This window comes from Apus apus, chromosome 14, assembly GCF_020740795.1.
Source record: "Apus apus isolate bApuApu2 chromosome 14, bApuApu2.pri.cur, whole genome shotgun sequence".
NCBI classification, from domain to species: domain Eukaryota; kingdom Metazoa; phylum Chordata; class Aves; order Apodiformes; family Apodidae; genus Apus; species Apus apus.
Window position 1 is genome coordinate 4,972,146 of NC_067295.1, and position 22,034 is coordinate 4,994,179.

The following is a 22,034-nucleotide window of genomic DNA, read 5'->3' on the forward strand; positions in this document are numbered from 1 at the left end:
GCTGAGCTGCGAGATGATGCCAGCTCAGGGCTGGGCAATTTGCCCAGGGAGGTGCACATCGAGTTGGAGTCCTTCAGGAGACTGCATAGACAGGAGGCTGGATGGTAAAGACAGCAGCAATCACCCCAGGGAAGGAAGAGGGAGGCAACCCCTGCAGTCCCCTGGGTGGGAGCTGACTGCAGGGCAGCAAGAGAGGCACAGCATCAGAGCACTGAGCCCCAGGGCAGCAAGTGCTGTGGGAAGCAGTTGTGCCACCACCTCACCTTGCACAGGACAGTGAAGGGTCAGGATAAGCAAAACGACCCACCTGCAAGCCCTTATCAGCTCTGTACATGTAAACCCATCTGCACACACCCTCAGTGAGCAGGCCACAGCCATCACTTTCTCCCATCTAGGATGCCCGATTTCTCCTCCCCACAGGATTAAACATACAGCACAACCAGGAACAGGGGCCCACAGCTCCACCAGAACTTGAGCCAGAAGCAGCCTGATCCCTCCAGTCTTGCACAAGAGCTGACAACAGCCATTGAGACAATCAGGAAACAGTTTGCTACCTCCCTGAGCTAACTGCAAACTTCCACTGCATTTCCACATCACACAGTGGTATCTCATGACTCCCACGTTCAAGAAGGCAATCGATCCTTCAGCAGCTCAGTATCAGTCCACTCATTACAAGAACCTAGTAAAAAACCACAAGATCATATTTTGTCTTCATTATTTATTGATACTAAATGAGTCAAAGCTCATAAAAGTTACAGTAAGGCTTTATTTAAAAATATTAGAATTTAAGTTAAAACAGAGTATAGCAAGTGAACAGGATTTGCTCTATGAAGTTTGCATTAAGGACTGTAAAGGGTTGAAAGGTCATGAGAATGTTTATTACAAATTCAAAATAAAGACTTTGAAAGTGAAGACTTGCCCAGGATTATAAGAATTGTTCCAGTTAATCTTGCTATTTAAGAACATTTAAAATACATAAGACAACACTTGAACAAGCATAATGAGATACTATTCTACTCAATGCTTAAGGTTTATTTCCCCCTTGCTCCCATTTTGGATCCTTGAAGGCTGAAGGTACAACTGCTGCTGGAGGCCTTTTTCCCCACTCATACTATTCAGTACCTACAAACCTGCTTCTGACAATCCTTCAGAAGCTTTTGAGGGAACAGACCTCAGGCTGAGAGCCAGCAGCACAGAGTGCTTGAAGCTACAAACCAACAAGTCCAACAAGACCCTCTCTCCCTGCTACAACTCCTGTTATTCCAAGATATGCCAAATAAGACTAGTTCACCAAATACATACTCATAAAGCAATTTCAGTAGCACATAATTTGCAAAAAGAAGAAACACTACAGAAAAGACATTATGTCTGCTGGTCAGGACAACACCTCAGCTTCCAAAGGTCCTAGAGGAGCACCAAGTTTTGGGTTTTTGGTTGGGTTGTTTTTTCTTTCCCACCTCCTCACTGATGAGCCACACTTCAGAGAAGCATCTTAGAAGAAAACTCAATTCACTTAACATTGGCATTACATTTATTCACTTTGAAGAATGGCCAGGAACAAGATGGTAGGCTATTAAAACTTCATTGCATGGAGACAGGGGAAATAAAGCCTTTCAACTCAGTTCATACCTTAGGAAATGGTTGAGAAGTCAGCTCTTCACAAAGGATACATAAAATCATTCCTGCTATAGAAGTCCAGGCCATTACAGGAGAACTTTGATGTGCTAGAAGTTCTTCTGCATCATTTTGCCAGGAAGTTTGTATTTTTTTTTCCAGTCCAGTTGGGAAATGAGCTTCATAAATTTTGTGGACAAACCTTCAATCATCTGTATTTATGGATTATGAATGAACAACTGCAGGAAACTGGGAACTAATACAGACTTCTAGAAAAAAAACTCAACATTTGCTGGTTTAAGAGTGAACTATTGAAACAAAGTCTTCCTGGTGAAGAAAACATGGGAGTTAATGGAGTGGTTCTACATTTGCTATCACAGCAAGTTCCCTACAGACAAAAAAAAAAAAAAAGAGTACTAAAAACATTGCTGTCCCTTGGCTGCTGCCAGCTGAGTGGGGCTACCCTTAGCCCAGAGGGTACTTCCTGCTTTGCACTTCCCATCTGTCAGGCACTGCTGTGGAAGTGAGCTCAGGGTTGAAAAAGAGCCAGTGAAGAGGGCTCTTGTGTGCCATTTCCCTGGCCAGTCTGGGAGAAGAGACAGGAACATCCTAATTCTCCTCTGTCCCCAAAAATGGCAAGCAGCAGGTCAGCAGCCTCTTCACTGCTCTGACAATATCCAGAAAATAATTTCTGCTTATCAATACAAATACAGAGAATCTGCTCCACCAGCTTTTCCCCTGTGAGCACAGAGGGCTTTAGAAATGAAAGTAGGTACTGTAACAGGAAGCATAAGGCATGTGTATACAGAGCACTTCTCTGGAAGTTTGCAATGTTCACTAAGAAGATTGGATTAATCCAGTAATTCCTGAGGCTGGGATCAGCTTGCAAATGGTTTAAGAAATCTGCTCATTTTCTAGTCACTCCACTCTAGTGAGCAGGTTGACTTAGCAGATGAATGAGCTGTATCATCACTGTAAAAAACAAACCACAACACAAACCCAGAAGAACCATGAGGAATTGAAATTAAAAAGATAAAATAAATCCAAAGTAACCATATAGTCCATAGAGCAAACACTCTTGCTACTGTAGGAATGTTTGACTTTCATCATTGAGGGAAAGCTTCCCTACAAACAACACATAGCCAGCCTGGTTTTAGTATAGGTCTGCTTTTATTTCCATATTCAGCTCTTTGAGGGAGACATCCTTTCACAATCTGAAAGGAGGAGGATATAGCCCACTGTAGTGCTGCTTCAGCACACTAAAACACATCATACGAAAACTGGTTCTGTTGACTTTTCCCCAAACCAAAGGAACATCCGTCCATGCACTCGGGACATAGAAAGAGTCCTGAAACAGAAACATTGTGTGTGTGTGTAAGACAGAGGTGCACTGATGAATCTCACCTCACTGGCAATAGTCACAAACTGCCAGTTGGTAAGTACTGCACAGGAGTTGGGAGGTAAATACTGGTAGTAGTGGATTTAAAAAGAAAAAAAAAAAATCAAACCCTAAAAAAAAAAAAAAAAGAATAAAAATTTAAAAGCAGCGCCTTCCCAGGATCTCACTGCAGCAGGCAGCAAGACTTAAAGGCACTACAATGTGTCAGAATGGAGAAAATCTGGTGCATCCACCCTTCCAGAGTGCAAGAATATGGATTAAAAATTCCAAAGTTGATGTAGGCTTTCTGAAAATGAAGGAACTTCTTTTCAGCACAAGATATAGTGGTGCTGCAGAAATGGAAAAGAAGAGGTGAGTTAGGTTACTGTGCTTTATACAAACAGCTCAACCTTACTACAGCTGCCAGCTGGTAAACAGGCTACAATAGCATTTTGTTCATCTGTCCTTGAACTGATGTTTGTTGAAATGCAGATACCAGGCAGCTTCTCTCCCTCTCTTACCTCCCTCCCAACCTCCATGTATAGGACACTGATAAACCACATTCAACTGTATTTGAAGGTACTAAGGCTATTATTTTTTTCTACAGGTACAAAAGGGGTACTCTGCTCATGTCTTAATTCAACTCTTAGATATCTGGAGGCCTAAGAGCTGCAAAAGACATATATTTCCAGTCTGCCCTTAAGTGAGGTCCTAAAGACAACAGAGTAGGAATACATGCCAGGTTTTAAGTCCTGTGTGAATGTCTTCACTATTAAAATATTTTCTCCCTCCTCAATACAACAATATCAAGCTCCTTCAAGGACATTTCCTGCAAGGGTGGCTGAAAGTAGTTTCTGTTTTCATCATACAAATATATATTAATTCATGAAAAGGAATTGGCAAAAGCCCTGGATTAACTACTTCAGCAACAAGCATGACAGCCTGTACATAAGCATCTGCTACTACCTGAAATCTACCCAACGTTTCTAGAAAACCGCAGAGTTCAAGTGGATATTTAAACATCTACTCAAAGCTGTACCAGCCCAGTCAACTTGCTACAAATTCATCAGTACAGCATTTAAACTCTGTCCAGTCTTCAACTAACATGCAATTATTCCAAAAGGCAAAACTTCCATCTAGTACTAAATGCAATTCCTTCTACAGACAGAACTGTTAGAGTCTACAATTCACTGTGTTTAAAAGCTGGCCCTGACTCTGTTGAGGGTTTGATCATTGTGGCAAGACAGGACATACACAATATTCTGCTCAGTACAGCTCATAAATCAGTTTGTGATTATGTTTTTACAAAAGCTTTTGTTTATCCCTCCTAGCCACAGAAAACACAAACTCAGAGTAATATATTCACTCTAGCAAAGAAACTTAACTTTCTTAAGCAAATTATTCAATCTATAGGAACAGCTGACAAAAGAAGCTTCTCTACACAGAGGGATGTGATCTTACCACAGTTTTTTAATTACTCTGGTTCTGCAAGGGTAATAATTTCTTCATTGATAAAAAATTCAACAGTCTCCTCCTCCCAGTCATCAACATTGCTGTCCAGCTCATCCGTGTCTACACCTAGGATGGAGCAAACATGAACACTGAGTGCATCAAACAAGGCAGCAAGGGAAAGATTTTATGCTCTTGGCACAAAAAGTCCTTAAACCAGCAGTGAAATAAAAGGTATTTAGCACTTTAATCACAACAAGGACATACTACGTTCATTTAATGACAACAAGCATTACTGCCTCCCACCACAGGATTTTCTGGTTAAATGCAACACTCAAACCTCTTCAACAGTCTTATCCCCAAGGTCAACCCAATGCTTGCCTTGAAGAGTGAAGAGGTGAGATAAAACACAAATACCAAACTCTGGCAGCCAATAATATCTGTACTTTCTACTGTGACCAAAAAACAAATAGAGATCTGTTGTGGCTCAGGATAAAAAGTATAAATGATCAGCAGAGAACAAGGGATTAGCTCTGGAAAGGAACGGAGGGAGAGAGGTGAAAGAACCCCCAGAACAGAGCAGTTGTTTGGTAAGCAGCAGCAAATCTCTGAGGTACCTCCTCGAAGCTCTAAGCGCTCGTTCCTCTGCTCCATGTAGAGCTCTTGTGCCATCTTGCGGTACTTCCTGAACTCCTCCATCATTGTACGTCTCCTTTCCACCAGCTCCTACAGGGGCAGGAAGAGGTCATTAAGCTTCCTCAATAAATTACATCTACACGGGATACAGTTATTAGCAAGAAACATTTTTTTTCCCCCCCTCATTAACATACTTTCCACTGACTTAAAAAGATCTTTCTCTTACATAATCAAAAAGTTGGTTTGGGGAGGGTTGGCTTTTGGTTTTAAATATAGAGAGAATTTCCTAATTTAAAGACTGGCTAATACAGCAAGTCACCAAGAACCCCAAAATTTTACCATGAGGTACCACCAGTGACTCTCTAGACTAACCTCTGAGTTTAGAAGTATCTGTCTGAACTGCCTATTGGAAGTAACTCTAAACATGTAGATTCAAATGAACACAGATGTTTGTTATAAAAGAAATTTAACTGACATTATCAATGTTACAAAATAACAAAGGACAAGGTTACAAGACTTTAATCTGTATTATGATATTCTGAAATTGTCTTGCCTTTGAAGCTTTGGACTGGCTCAGGCGATCCTTCTGCTCAAATATCTTGGAGTATTTCTTCAGGTCCTTCTTAATTTGCTGTAAAACAGGGAATTTTATTTCAACTAGGATATCAGACTGGCAATCATGTTCTGGAAAAACTCCTTCAGGAAGCCTCAGCAGGCTTTGCATTTTTGAAAGACATCTCTCTTCTAGGCAATTCCCCTTTGCAATCAGTGTAGTCTGGACAGTTAAATTCAATGTTGTTATTCTTTATACTGCTTCACTGTGAGAATAACTGGTCACCATTTCTGTTCTGTGCCTGAAAACCAGTTAATACCTACAGTCATTCCCAGAAGTGAGGTCTCCTACAGCAATATAGTGGGGTGTGTGGTTTTTTGGTAGGTTTTCTTTTTTTCTTTTCACAAATTCAGAGGAAAAGGCACCTGAGTGGTTGTGTAACAGTTGAAGCCTCACTCTCAGGAAGAGAGAATAAATCAAGTATGCCTTTACACCCAATCAAAGTCAGCAGAAAGAGTCAGTAGAATACACTACCTTTATCTGATCCTCACTGAGCAAGGTGGCTGGTCGTGGTCTCCAGAGGAGCTGACAGAACCTGTCTTTATTGTTCTTCTGAAGCAGACGGCCTTGGAAGGTCCATAACCAATACGCATTGTCCACCTGGAAGAGCAGTACACAAGCTCAGTCAAGATAAGCTACAAGTTAACACTCCAGTCCTCACTCTGTCTTAAAAGCCTTTTTTATAAAATCAGCACCATCAGTCACCAGCACCTGGATGCTTTTTGTTAGTGTCTTCCTTGCACATAAACTCCTCCGCAAAAATATTTGCTCCATGGAAGCTTTGCAAGCCTTCATAATAATTTGAAAATAAACCAGCCTTTCTCTCCTATTTTTAAGTCTCAGATTCTATACTTGTACAGAAGAGGATTACAGCACAGTGGCTGGAACCAGGCAAAAGTAATGACAGGTGCAGTAAACCCTGCTGTTCTGAGTGCACTACAAGGAGATAAAGTGTCAAACAGCTACAGAATAGAATGGTGAAGGTTGGAAGGGACCTTAAAGATCATCAGGTTTCAATCTCCCTGGGACACCTCACACCAGAACAGGCTGCACAACCCTCATCCCACCTGGCCTTGAACACCTCCAGGGAGGTGGCAGCCACAACCTTCCTGGGCAACCTATTCCAGTGCCTTACCACAGACATAATGAAAATTCAGAAAAAGGACACTCTGTTTATACTGCCCTTCCAGAATTTATTTTGGCTAACTGGTGAAGCTCACGGCCCAAATAAATACTGATATTATGGTGCAGGTTTTAAGTCATATGATGGATGACAGACATTCATTTTCTCTTCCTAACCAACAGCCCTTTCCAATACTTCTGGAAGAAATAAAAACAAAATGGAAAGCATCAGCACCTTGTGGCTCCACCAAGACACAGAAGTCACAATGTATCTGCCTGTAGGATCCCATTCCACATCTGAAGCTGTATAGTGTTCAGCAATATTCATCATGGTGCAGTCAGATGTATCAACAAATGCTAAGGCACCGTTCATGCTGCAAAGACAAAACAAGACAGGTTGTTTTACACACCAGTATAGCCTGTTTTCTTAAAAGCATTTCACCAGCTGCATCTTTACAGCTCCTCACTGCAAAGATACATTTTCAAGAGACACGCTCATATCAGTCTCTCTGTCTAGAAAGAAAAAACAGCCCAGGAAAGAATTACAATTTGTTTTATGTTCAGTGACTCTTAACCCATTTTATTTCTGTTCTTTAAGTCACAGTGAAAACATCCTATAGGCAAGTTACGGCCAAAGTTTAACAATCATGCTTAGATATATTTAAGTAGTGAAGAAAAGATTAAAGAAAAAATACATTTCTAAGAACAGCAGTGCTTGTCTGAAAGCATGTAAAAGCAAATGATACTCAACTAGTTAATCACTCTAATATGAAACTTTCTTGGTAAGACTCATACAAAACAGCTTTGTCATTAAGAGGTACCACCCATGAGGAGGCACAAGGCTGACAACAAATGCATTGTAAGAGCCACATGCACGTTGCAAACTGAATTAGCTGAGAGTCAGTATTTTCACTTAAACAGCTGAAAAGTGTTTCTAAAGATCCACTTTTCTATTGAAAAATGCATTCCATTTTTGATGTCACAAAAATAGCAAGTAAAAATTAGACTACTAAGCTACATCATGAAATTTCATCTCCTTCTTTGCTTTTGCAAAGCCGTGCCAGGACTACATAGTAACAAAACATTCATGGAGATGCCAAACACTTCTTGCCAAGTTGGATACTCTAGTCTTTTTCCTACTTAAAATGACAGCAGTGTTCAGTACCCTGAGCAATGCTCACCTCCTGAGGCCAGCCAGCACTACAAACTGCCCTTGAGGACTCCAGAATATTGTGTTTGCCTGCTGTTTGTCAAACGTTTCTGGAATGAAACAAAACAAATTCAGAAAAAGATCTCAATTCAATGCTGCCAATTAGCTTATAAGCAACCAACCCCACTCATTCCGCAAAACATTTCTGAACTCTGCAAGCAAGTCCTAACAACAATCCTTAAAAAGCACTATAACATCCAAAGCTAGCAGAAGAAGAGAAGGGTATCAAAAGACCACAACACCTAACTTGGGAATACATTTTATCTAGGTTTGTAGGCCCTTTTTTCCCCAGAACCTGGACTGATTCAAAGAGAAAAGAGTTTAACTGCCACCAGAAAAGTAGATTTCTGGAATACAATGTCAGGCATAGCACCTACTGCCATACTATCCACCACAAACAACCACAATTTTGAGTTTACTGCCTCCATTGCCATGCAAAATGCTTAGTATCTGTACCCTTCACTTGTTTTTCAGTCACTTACTTATGAGTTCTATTTTCCCGTTGTTTTTAACATGGTAAAAGGAAACCGAAATTCGTGGAGTTTCTCCATGCAAGACAGCAAACTTGCTTCCATTTGGTTCCCAAGCAAAGGCTATGATGCTTTCTGTAAACAAACAAACAACAAAACAAAACCAAAAAGAAGGGTCAAAACTCTGCCAAAAGACAGTACAAAGCTTTGATTTCAGTTACCAAAGAAAACCAAGAGGCTGAAGAAAGGAAAGTCACCAGTTAACAGACTTTGCCATTCAGACTGACTTTTAAAACACAGGTTAAGGCAAATGCAGAGATTTATGGCAAGTGTTTTAGTCAAACAGTAATTCCAATGTCTCTCCTCTTCTATGGAATACACTCACATTACCAGCTCTATCAACTTTATTACTAGCAGCTTTTCAGTTCTGTGATTTTTCAAGTCAGTCACAAGCACGAAGAGCAAGAAAAGCTTCGATTTTTCATTTTTACAGGAAAAGCTCTGCAACATAAATACTGTAGCTCCCTCTCAACAGTTAACTTCCTAATTTCTATGTTCTAATTCCTTATGTCACGTGTTGACTGGAATTTTTAAGAAAAACACAAGCACATACTCAAAAAAGCCAAAGATCAAAAGTAAGGAAATACTTGGCACTACCTTTCATTTCCACCACATCCACTGGCACCTGTTTCTCTCTCATTCGGAATATTTCAAAGTTGGTCACTACTCCCTGTAAAGGCCAAGATCAGCTCATTATGCAGCACAGAAGCAGTAGAGCAAATAAATGTATTGCTGGCATAGAAAGACAACTACACAATTAGTCTGTCAGGATGCAGGATGAGAGATGGAGTTAAGATTTGTTTCTTTAATGAGAACAGATAAATACAGTATACCTCATCACCCAACACATCAGCAACGCTTCTGTTCTGATAAAGAGTAACTGAAGAACTGCACAAAAGCATGTTTCTTTTCAGTTACTTATGAAGTTTAATTAAGAAAGATAAACATATGGCACATTGTGCACCATGACCTGTGAAAAATAGCTTTGATATCATGTAATTTACACTGTCTATATTAAAAGACAGTACTGTAAGAAAATGAGGTGTCAGCATGAGACAGAACCCAATTTTATGGATATAATCAGGAGACAGAATCCAATTTTATGAGTATAATCAGGATCCACATACCTGTGTGCCTTTGGGAGTCCTGTCTACCTTCACACACAGGTAGTCCCCATTCTTCTGCCAGTGTAGTTTACAATCTACAACATTGAACAAATTCCGCACACGAATTTCTTGTCTGGAAGGCAGCTGCATCAAGGTTACTCTTGCTGGGATGTCCTTGTCCTCAGGCACCCAGAAAGCAATTATGTTACCACCTGGAGACCATGAGAAGTCTCTACAGGAAGAAAGTTAAAAATATGCCATTTTAATTTTTAGTTAGATAGCACAAGCAGAAATGCTGTTCACTGTTGTATCGAATGTTGTGGACAACTATAAATTCTCAGTAAAAAAGACAGATCAAGACAAGCAACTGAGGACAATTTATTAGCCTTACATATACCAAAACATTTAAACCTGCTATGTGACCAATGTTATCAAAACAGTATGTTGCACTGAAGAGTAGAGGTTATACACCCAGTGTAACCACCAAAGGTCTCAGAAACAGGCTGGTTAAGGCAATGAGCAAAAAAGCCTGCTAAATTACACTGGAGACAACCCACTTGTACCTGGTTACATTTAATTTTCTTGTTGCTTTACAGAGAAGCAACCAGTAATCTCAGTAATCAGTGCCTAGTGTGCAGACACAGAAAAAAAACCCATTCCTTGCCAACAGGCAGCACACATCACCTTGCCTTAAGCCAGCACACACATCTTGAGATGCTCCCTAGCAAACTCACTCCAGTTTGGTTTTGTAGACAAGGAACAGGACTCCAAGTTAGACCCGAGATTAAACCACCACAAAGTATGGATTTCAGTGCATAGAGCTCTCAGCTGTGGACACCAATAAATGAAGAATTTTCCATTCCTTTTTGCTGCTTTAATTTGATCACTTCAGCAGAGAGGCTGTTAGTTCCAGTCAACAGTCTAAAGGTTCCTCTCACCACAACAAAGCTCCAGACACAAAGACTCCAACTAAAGGGAGCAGTTAATCTTTACAAAGGAATTGACTCACCTTATCCCAGTGATTTTCAAGCTTTTTTTGTCCAACAAACCCATAGACTAGAAGAGAAAGGGGTGAGTTTGGAAGTTAGTAACACTCTTACATTTACACACGCCCCTTCTACTCTTAATCTTAGAGCGCAAACTAGGAAATTGCGTACAGCTCACAGATCCTTATCCCTGCTTTTTGTTGTGAACATATGTATCCCACAATTACAAATACAATGAAAATTGCTGTGCAGAATTAATGAGTACAGCAGCCTGAACTATAATGGAAAAGCAAAACAGACTACATCAGGCTGCAATCTACATATAATGCATTTTAGGTACTTTGGCACTCAACTGCTACTGAGAGCTGAGAGGCATCACATAACCTTGATCCTATTGGCTCCTCTAAGTGGCATATTGAGCTGCCTAGTCCTTCTTGAAGTGTGGTGTGAAATTTACTGTCAGACTCAGCTACAGGTTTTCACTCAGGAAAGAACAACAACTGGATTTCCCCCCTTCTAAGCCCAGCTCTAGAGTGCATTATTAAAATATATCCTTTAAAGTAGACACCACAGGAAACAGTGACATGATAATGCAGTAAGTGTCATGCAAAAAACCCAGGAACTTACTGGTGTTTCATAGATGCTGAGGGTATCTGAAGTCATTCGAGCAAAGAATTTACCATCATGACTCCATCTAAGCAAATAAAAAGGAAAAAAAAACAATTAGATATTAACTGCCTTTTTATTAAAAAAAATCTAGGACTACTTGTCCTCTCTATTCTAATTCTGTTTCTCAACCTACTTAAAAATAGGCCAGTGAGCTGAGTTTTCACAGTGGAATCCTCGCTTCTTATGCCCAGTTAGAATATCCCAGATGATAATAGCCTGAGGGTCATCCTGGGTGTCCATCAAGGGGCTGAAGGTCACTAAATACCTACAAAAGAAATAATAAATTTCACTACTGAAACTTCTTCTACAACGTCAGTCCAAGCAGGCTTTCATCCAAATATTTCAATGCAATGCGCTTTCAAACAGCAATTTCTCTAATGGGATTTTTTGGAGAGGAGGGAAAAATAAGAACAGTATGATAAAGGGGGAGAAAGTTTCCAAGACACAGTCTTTCCCTGGCATCCCCCTGGCTGAAAAGACTCTCTACATTTATGTGCAACACTTCCCATATTGATGCTGCAAGAGAAGGGAATTCACCCAATACACTGTTACCTAATATAGTTCTGCCATGAGAACATCATCAGTTTCAAAACAAACATAAATCCATTGAGTTTAGCCAACATGAACTACAGGTATGCTAGGTTTCTCCATTTCAAGAGAAATAACCTCTCTTTAATACAATAAAAGACAAAACCCAATCGTTCCCAAATACATGACTTGAAAACTAGCAAAATGAGATGCATCTCAGTCCTGAAAGAGTTTTAGTCTTCTCTAAAGAGCTTTTCAACATTAAAGAAAACTTAAGAAATTAATTTCAGTACTAAAGATTTGGAGGATGCTGCTCAACTGAAACTTTTCAGAGAACAAGAAATCTAGCACTACAGATACTCCATCCAACTAAAGAGATAAAAATATGATCTTCTCCTTTGGAATAAAAATGTCTTTGAGGAAATTATTCCAGCTTATGTTAAATATCTTTCCTGAAGTCAAATAAAAGTCAGGTAGAGTTTCACTCATTCTAAGAGGATTTATGCATGAAAAGCAGTAATTCCAAAGGGAAAGGAGAATAGAAGATCCCAACTACACAAGATCTGAGTGCACAGCAGCCAGAATGCCTGTGCTTCGTGCTTTTGATCCCTTAGCCCAAACCCATGTCATACTCCATACCTTTCACAGGGTGAGAAGTCAATGAGTTGCACTCCCTGGTGACTAAACCTTTGAATCTGCTTGAACTTCTCTCCACCCCAAAGTGCGATGCCTCTCTGGTGGAAGGTAGCCAAGTAGGTACCCTTAGGGGACCAACGCACATAGGTTTCTGTCCACCGCTGCAGTTAAAAAAAAAAAGTATACACAAAGGATTAATTTCATGCTGGATTCCTAAAAGGGAAGGAATTCGTGTGTGGCTTGAAGCATCATATTTGCAAATCCATCTACTAAGTGAAGATTCCCAAATCAGTGATACCTCGGACTAGTTGTGGGGTTTAATTTCACACACATAGTGCACAGGATTTATTCTCCAGGTTGAAAACTGTCCAGTGAAACCTTTTCAACTTACTGATCACCAAGAACATTTTCCAGGTACAGTGACAACCTTTGTATAGTAACAATTAAACCCACCTAACAGGCTTGGGTTTCCTTGTTGTCTTCTCAGAAATATTTAAAATTTCTTAAAAACAATATAACTCTTGATCTTCAGCCAAGCTAGCAATACAGACTGTGGCCAGTGATCATGGTGATGAGTAACATTACTCATCTCACAGCAAACTTATTTCTGCTGTAATGCAGAATGGTTATTAAAAAAAAAAATGCTGCTGGGTAGCAACAGTTCTCAGCAAGTCAGCTGCCTGCAGGAGACACACTAACTCTCCCTTGAAATGCTGTTACCAAACCAGCTATTCCTCTTTAGCACCTCTGTGGTCAGCAAAAAGTGATCAGAAGCAGCATACTTAAGCAGACACTCAGCTCTAATAAATACTACTCCTCAAACTCTTGACTTTGCTTTCAGGTCTTTCTCAATCACCTATAACATACAGATGAAGGAAACTAATAGGCATCATGGACCAGTTAAAAGGGAACCCCACAAACAAGTTAAATCCACATTTGTTTTACCTAAGCAGCTACATCCAATTCTAAAGGATGCAATTTCACCACTGCTCTTCAAAAGGAAGAAAAAAGTACTTCAGAAATGGGGGGAATCTTTAAAAAAAATCAAAACACCTGAAATGTCATAAAATGAATGAGACTGACAGTGTATCTGCAATGTACAGCACTTTCAGGACACTCACTGCTCTGTCCTCAATTTGAACAGGTTCCTTGATATCATTCCAAAAAATGGAGGTCCGGTCTCCTGACTCAAAGATCACACTGTACTGATCCCTACAATCAGGATCTTCCAACCAATATCGGAGATTCCCCTGAGAAAAACAGAAGCAAAAAGATTATTACAGAGTCAAAGGCTAAGATGAGAAGCCCTCCAAATCAATATCTACCTGGCAGGTGGAAGTCAGTCTTGCACAGAGCATGCACCTTTGGAGTCTTACAATTGCAGAGAAGTTTATAAAGTGAAGTGAAGTAATTCAAACTACCAGTTACAGATCATAAAAAGGCACATCTTCAGGGTGGTTTGTGATGCTTAACACTTCTTGCCCAAAACAACTTAAGGGTCTTTTTGGTGTTTGCTGTTTTGTTTTTTTTATCCCCTTAAATCCATCCCTTCCTTCACAGGACTTTTTACAAAGCTAGTGGTAACAAACACAGAAGTTTGCCTCAAACATTTAAAAATATAAGATGATGTTTTGAAAATTCTATTTTTAAATGACTGGTGCAAAATCATTGCATACTCTAAGTTTTACTGTATGTGGAACTACTAAGCAGAACCACCAATTCCTTCCTGTCACTTCATGACAGTGAGAAGGAAGGGACAGGGGCACATGATTCTCACTGCTACTTGTAACAACACTAACACATCACTTCGATTTTCCCATAAACACTCCAGCAATGAAGTAATAATTTTATATTATGCTGAATATTCTTTCCACTTCATTAAAAAATCCTTACCAGATCCTTAAATGGCTGTTTCTCAGGGATTTCCCATTCATCACTGATTGTCATATACCTGAAAGAGCAATTCATTGATTACAAGCCATGCAGGTACTCTTTGATTAGAATCCCAAAATCTACAGATACACACAACAGCTGCACTCACTTATCAAAGTCTGTGAAAAGGTTGACTCTGAAAGTGTGCTGCTTATCCAGTTTGTATCCATCTGCATTCTTCACAGCATCCACTGCATGGGATGGAGACATGTACTCCAGAAAGATGTACCTACAACGAAGGAGGACAATGGTAGGAAGTCCTTGTTGACCACATAACAGGCTCATAGTAAAAGAGAAATAAATAAAGAAAAAGAAACAACAGTCATGAACTAAGAACTCAGTACAAAGCATCTACAATATAGCTTCTTGTCTTGTTCCTAACCAACTAGGGTCAAAAGCAATTGATCTCCATTTTGGCCACAGAAACAGACACTTTTTAGCTGTGTGGGCTTGACCTGCAATAAACTGGTACCTTTTCTGTAAACAGGCTGGACTAAGGGAAGAGTGCAAGTTAAACATAGCACAGAACAGCAATGAGAGCTACTAACAGGCAGGTTAAGTACCTACCTCTTCACAGCTGAATGACACGTTTAGAAATTGTACATCTTTCTGTAGCTGCTCATTAATTCATAGGCATATCAAAGCACCATGCTTGTTTTTCCATTATATTCAGCCTCCTTCTTGCCACTAACACAATCTAATTTGTAGGCCAGCAGACTTAAAATTGACACCACCTTGAAGACTGCTGGACACTGCCTCAAAGGCAGGCATGAACACATGGAGAAAGAACAATGCTCTCATGCTGTCCTCACAGAATCAACAACCCCCAACTCCACTCAGACTGGTTTTGGCTTGGCTTCTCTCTGTAAAACTTTCCCTCCCTTTGGGCTTGATAATTTCTGGACAGCTTTTGTCTCCAATTTCAGAAGCAGCAATTAACCAGGAACAGGGATCAGAAGTTGGCAAAGAGGAAAAGGGTCCTGGAAAGGGCTCTCTGAACTTAAGGAAGATGGAGTCACTAATGTAAACACAAGCACTGGCAATCAGAGACAGAATATTAACAGCAAATTCTGCAATAAACAGTACATTGACTGCTAACAAGTTTTAACTAAAATGGACCTTTTGCCTTCTTATTAGCTATAGCAGAAAATTAAGCAAAAACCTCATTTAGTACTGCACAAAAAAAATTGTCTTCCAAACCCAGCTAAACTGTTTCCATAATGAACTCCCCACTACACTGTAGCTTAATGAGCTACTAAGCTTCTCAGGACACTCTGGAGCTTCTGTTTATCACTGAGACTAGATGTCAGAATTGTACAGGCTAAGGTAGAAGCAGATGATGAACATGACTATGAGGTTACCATAAAATTGGCCATATAATATTGACACTAATAATCAAGGGTAAGTCAGAGCAGTCTTTCAATTCTATTCCCAGTAGCAGTAATCATGACTTACCCTTTTGTCTTTCCATCTGCTTCTGGATAAAATTCATTGATAATTTTACCAAACTTGGAAAAGATTTTGTGGATGACATTCTTCAGCTTCTCAAGTCTGTCTGGTCCAACCTGGGGGACATTATCCACGACAATTACCGAGTCAATTCCGTCTGCTTCCTGCGGCTGATCTTTCAGTACATCACCAAGTAATTCTGCAAAGGAGAAGCACACAGGAAACTTTGGCACCAGTCTACGTCATTGAGGAGGAAGATAGAAAGATGAAAAAAATAGGAGGAGAAAAGGAAGTTTTCAAAATTCAGGAAAATTACTCAAGAATCATTTAAGAAACGTTGCAGTGAATGAACACTATCAGAGAAACAACTGAAGGGAACACACTCCAACGATACCTTCTTGCTAAAAGACATGGTTATGCAGTTTCACGCCAAACATCAAGCAGTTAACTCCAAGTCTCTCAAAGAAATACCTTACATTGAGGACGTCAACACTTGCACTATTAGCTTGTTTCCGGAGTTGGAACTGGCTCACAAAGTTCTCAGAACTGCCAACAGAGCAGACAACTAGATGTACTACTCCAGCTCTGCCTAGTAGCCTTGCTCAAATTTCATCAGATGACTTCGATGAAAAGAAATGCAACATGTACCTCCTGCCCACACGTTAGCATAATTCAAAACTATATGCCATACTGGAAGCTCTGCAGGTTTTAGCATCATTATAATTACATTTGAGAACACACACACTGTCTAAACCTATAATTAAATCACAAAAATGAAGGTCTAAGACAAGACACTTAAAGCCATACTTAAGCTCACAGCAAGTGAGCACAAGCACACATTTTCATGCTCTGGATATTCTTCAACCCCCTTTCCTCTATCATCTTACAGATCTTGAGAGGTACTTGCTGGTGAGATGGTTTGTTCAGTCCCTGCACTATCAGCTTCAAGCTTCTTTCTGCTGGGAAGAGATTGCTTATGATGTTGTTGAAATTTCACATACACAGAGGGGAGAACACTGGGAAGGGCTGTACCCCGGCAGCTGTGGTTTGCACACCACACTGGGATACAAATAGTCAAAAGGTGCCAGGTACTCCTCTAAGTTGTGCAGAAAATAAGGAGCTTCAAGAATTCCATTATTTTCATGTGGTAGGCTTCTAGACATACATTCTGCAGAATTCTAGACATACCTAACTTTACCCTATTCTTCGAGTCAATTTTATCACGATATTTATTCCACTTCCATGACCCCACTGGTAATGGACAAACTTAAACACACTTCTCAACTATCTACAGAAACTACTGACCTGTAAGAGCCAAAAAGAATCAGAAAAATTACATAAATTATTCAATCCTCAATGGATTGAACTAGAAGCACTAAAAACAAGGATGTCCAAATAATCTCTCTAATAACTTTTACTTCAGGTTGTTTTTAAACCTTTGCAGAAATAAAACCCCACACTATCCCCAGCTATCCTGTTCAAACATACACTTTAATTCTTTTCTAGATTAATGGCCCTTTAACAGTGTAATCAGTCATGCCTCTGCAGCTTCAGCACAACTGCATTATCATATCCTAAAGAAACAGCAGTCACAAGTGGGCAGATTATTTCCATTTCATTGAAATTTTTAGTTTTGGGCACTTAAATAGACCAGAACAGACATTCTGCTAACAAAAAAAGGTCAAACATGCCAAAATGAATGGCACTTTCACATGTGACATGTAAATAAGAAAAATATACATGCATATCTGCAGTAACTTTCAAGCTTATGTGAAGACCACTATAAACTGCAAGGCTAGACAGAAATGTTGCTATGCTTCTGAATTAGAACATAAAGATAACATATGGAGAGTCAGATCATACATAACATTCACAGACTAGGAAATAAATTCAAGCACATGTAAAAACATTTAAAATATGTGAACAAATGAAAAAGGGTGTCGGATGTGTTGATGTTTTGAGGACAATTATCACACTATTTTGCTGAGTTTGGAATTCTAGAAATTATTCTGCCCAGAAACAGCACTGGAAAGATCTCCAACAGTGAAGAAATATGCTTATTTTGAATTTCAACAATGAAGAAATATGCTTATTTTTCGTTTCAAACTACCAAAAAACCCTGGCCTTCTGCAACTTTAAGCTTCAACAGGTTATTACATGCCTTGCTTTCCACTGATTTAGAGAAATATGCTTTGCAAATTTTATGCCTAAGCAGATGCCATCATCACCAAGATTATGTAGTACTCACAAGAATGTTTTTTGTAGTATTTATTACTCAAAAAAACGGTCTCTGTGTGCATGTAGGAACTACAAATAAAAAGTTAAAAGATGCTAACTTGATAGATTTTACAATCTTCTCCCATTCATAGGGACTATTTACTAGTTTGTAGCAACTATCAAAAATGGGTAAGACCCCATTTACACTTCAGAGCAAGTCAATTTTCAGTGAAGAGTGCAAAACACAAAGACTACTGAAAAGCAGAAATTGCTGGAGAATGCTTAAGAAAAAAGCTAGAAGAGAGCCATTAATGGGGAGCAGTAGACTGAAAATTGGGAAAAGAAAGTCAAGCACAGGAAAAGTTGATTCAAACATCCAGATTTAGCAACAGGTATTCTGATAGCACAAACCCACACAGATCACTGAGGATTAGCAAAAATCTTGATGGGAAGACAGAGGCACCAGTCCCTTTAAGCATAATCACAGCTGATGACAACTCCAGGAGCACTGTTTGGAAGAAGGTATGCAAAGCAGAAGGAAAATGGAACATACAGTAAAAACCTAGCTTTTCTCAAGTTAACTTCTAGGTATGTACTGGAATCAAGATTCTCCTTCAGGAGTAAGCCATTCTTCAGGTTGCTGACAGCACACTCAAGCTGGGGATAGGTAATCACCTGCCCAGGATTTAAGACACATGCAGTGAAGTGTCTGCTATGCCAATAATAATTGTAAGGATTGAAAGGAGGAATTAGAAAAAATTGCATTACAACAAAGTAGTATATAACATTTCTCATTTATCCTATAATCCCACATTTTAGATTTTCCCTGTACAGAAATTGAAAGCATGTCCAACAAGGACATTTCCACAGAAGCTTACAAGCAAAAAAAGAGACAAAAGAGTAATTTTTCAGGCTCTATTAGTAATTTTTTCACAACCACTTTTCAGAAGAGCCTTTGCTGGCCTACAAACAAACCAAGGAATGCATATTTAGATCCATGGGCTTGAAGAATACAACAGAGTTTTGATTCACAACAAGGTAACAGATTAAAGACAAATACCTACATTGTTTCATTTCTCTACCTTAAATTCAAAATTTTGAACAAAGGAATCTTCAAAGGGCAAGAAGCTGGTTTAGCCAGATCTTATTCCACCCACAAAAAAAGCAGGGTGTGGTGGGTGCAGAGCTATCTTCACCTGGCAGTATTTTAAGGACCACTATCATTATCTGAAGCTTCATTGGACCTAGGTGGTTATCTGACACATCCCTTCTTTTGCTTGAACTTGGATCAGCTGTTCTGCCATGCCAACACCATTCTGGGGGAAAAAAAAAAAAAAGTTGGAAGCAATGCATCTGAAATGGTCCAAACCTAAAAGCTGGTCCAGCTCAGAGCTGTTTCTAAAGATGTACTGTTGCCATAAGCACTGAAATAGCCTTGGCTCAGTGACACTGGGACTGCCTTTCTCCTTGGGGAGTCATCAGAACAAGGGGAAAAGAATAAGGAAGCTCACGAAGTTACACACAGTTGGAAAGCCAGACCAGCAAGACTGACTAAACTTACACACTGTAATTCAGCAACTAACACTGTATTATTCATACAGCTGAGAAGTTAACCAAATTAACCCTTAACAATAAACCAGGTGAGGATGGAAAACATGCCTGGTTTCTGAATGGACAGAAATTCATGTAGTAAGCCTATAAGAAGACAAATTGTATCACACAAACACTTAACTAGACGAAAAGAACCCAACTACATCCTTGCAGACAATTCTGCCAAAGTCTCTTTAAGAAAAAAAACAACCATAAAAGTTCAAAGAGCTACTCAGGCTACTAAATTGAGAACAGCAAACACTCTCCTAATCTAAGCTATTTTTCTGACGTTTTATTAAGCTAACACAGGACTGGAGCACTAGAAGGCACATAAATCAACTGTATTCTAACACTACCTGAAATAACCAACTAATTGATGAACAAACCATCAAATGCTTTAAGGAACAGTTTTGCAGTTCTGACACACACAAGGCCTGACAACAGATTGGATACACTTATACGGGACCCTAAACCCGCACAGATGCTAGAACAAGCATTGTCAAATTAAGTACTTTTGCTACTCAAGAACTAAGATGATTTATAAAGAAAGGTTTGAAAAAAATAAGAGTTCTAGCTGCTGTATGCAAAAGCTGGTATTCCCATAATTATCAATGCAATTCCACAATGGCTTAGTCATTTTGAGACAGCCACTACCCAGTAACTTTAAAACAGCCTCAGTTTGAATTTTCCATATTTTCTTGTCACAAAGCACCCACGTCACATATTCACGAGCACTAACTCTTTCCCAACTCAGACCATTTAACTTTTGGATTTCAGTCTGGATGCATGGAAAAAACAGAACAACTAAATCCAGTTTGTAAACATCTGGTCAACAAGTTAAGACTTCTGTGTTTAGAGCTGAGTTTAACTAAAGGAGGCAAACGCAAAGCACACAAGCTGACGATTCCAGTTTGTGAGGGGCAGCCCACAGATCCATTCTTTAATCGCAATTTTAAGAAGAGCAATTAGGCGGCACCGTACGGTGCAGAGAGAGACCAGAAGTTCATTTAAGAAACACAGACAGGATGCAAGCGGGCACTGGGTGCTGCGGGCAGCCCTCCGCCACCCGAGAGGCCGCCGCGGAGCGGAGCAGAGCGGCCGGCAGGGGCTGGGGAAAGCGGACCCGGCTCCCCACGCACTGTCCCCGGAGGGCACGAGCAGGCACCCCCCGCGCACCCGAGCGGGCGCTGCCGGGAGCAGCCGCGGCCTCCCCAGCGCTCCCGGGCGGCGGGCAGGGCCGGGGCGCGGCCCCTGCCGCGGCCCCTCCCTTCCCGCCCCGGCCGGCCCGGCCCGGCCAGGCCCCGGCGCCGCCGCCCGCTCCCGCCGCCGGCCCAGCCCGCACCTTCGTCGCTGATGTCGTCCACGAAGTCCTCGGGGTCGCTGAAGGAAATCTCGTCCTCGGGCTCGGCGGGGGCGGCGGGCGCGGCCTCCCCGTCCTCCTGCGCCGCGCCGGACTCTGCCGGCGGCTCCGCCTCGGTCTTCCCCTCCGCCGCGGGCTCGGGCTCGGCCCCGGCAGGCGGCTCGGCCTCGGGCTGGGCCTCCGCGGGGCTTTCGCGGCCGGACAGCACCGGGGGCGAGAGGGACTGAGGCGGCGACGGCTGCTTGGGCTCGGCGGGCTCCTCAGCGGCGGGCGGCGGCGGCTCGGGGGGGCCCGGCGGCGCCTCCGACTCGTCGCCTTCTTGCTGCCCCTCTCTCTTCTCCTCCTCCTCCTCCTCCTCTTCCTTCTGCTGCTGCTGCTGCTGCTGCGGCGGCTCCGCCGGCGGGGGGGGCCCGTCGGTCTGCTCGGGCTCCTGGGGGGGCCCGGGGGCGTCGGGCGGGGCCGCCGGGCTCTCCTGCGTGTCCTGCATGGGGCCGGGGGCCGCCGGGCGCGCGCCCTGCTCGAGCGCGGCGGGGAAAGGAGCGGGGGAGGGGCGGGGAGGCTCCTACCGCCGGGCCATGTGCGCCAGGCCCAGCGGGCCTCGCGCCGCCGCGCCTACCAACTGCCGCGCGGTGGGGGCGCGGGGGTGGGAGGGAAGAGATCCCTGCCCCGCAGCAGGCTCTGCTCACCGCCGGGTTCTCCCCGCTCCGCTTAAAAGCGGCTGCCGACCCCTCCGCTGCCCGCCCCGCGCTCGGCCAGCAGTGGCTTCCGCTCCTTCTTATCCCGAGGCAGCCAGGGCGCCCCCCGTTTCGTGCTTGGCTGTGGTTGAGCCCAAGATGGCGCCTCCCTCCTGCGTACGGAGGCGAGGTTGGGCCGAACCATTTATCGGGAAGCGGAAAGGGGGAGGCGCCGTGACATTTAGTTGCGCAGAGGTTGCGTGAAGCCTTCCGGCGATTTCGGCAGCTCGGTGCATTTCTGTGCCCGGCGCCAGAAGATGACAGGACAGCGCACT

The 22,034-nt window shown here is 41.8% G+C and overlaps 1 protein-coding gene across 1 annotated transcript; it reads right to left on the reverse strand.

Moving 5' to 3' along the window:
• Positions 1-2,765: 2,765 nt before the first annotated feature.
• EIF3B (eukaryotic translation initiation factor 3 subunit B) lies at positions 2,766-21,596 on the reverse strand. The gene is made up of 19 exons (XM_051632309.1): positions 21,008-21,596; positions 15,865-16,057; positions 14,519-14,638; positions 14,371-14,428; positions 13,599-13,727; positions 12,481-12,638; positions 11,447-11,578; positions 11,272-11,338; positions 10,668-10,714; positions 9,680-9,890; positions 9,150-9,222; positions 8,505-8,627; positions 7,994-8,072; positions 7,048-7,186; positions 6,165-6,290; positions 5,631-5,708; positions 5,059-5,167; positions 4,454-4,570; positions 2,766-3,342 (listed from the first exon to the last, which is right to left on the reverse strand). Exons 1-18 carry the CDS (start codon positions 21,510-21,512, stop codon positions 4,467-4,469), a joined length of 2,451 nt encoding a protein of 816 aa, XP_051488269.1. The 5' UTR covers positions 21,513-21,596; the 3' UTR covers positions 2,766-3,342; positions 4,454-4,466.
• Between the last annotated feature and the right edge of the window lie 438 nt (positions 21,597-22,034).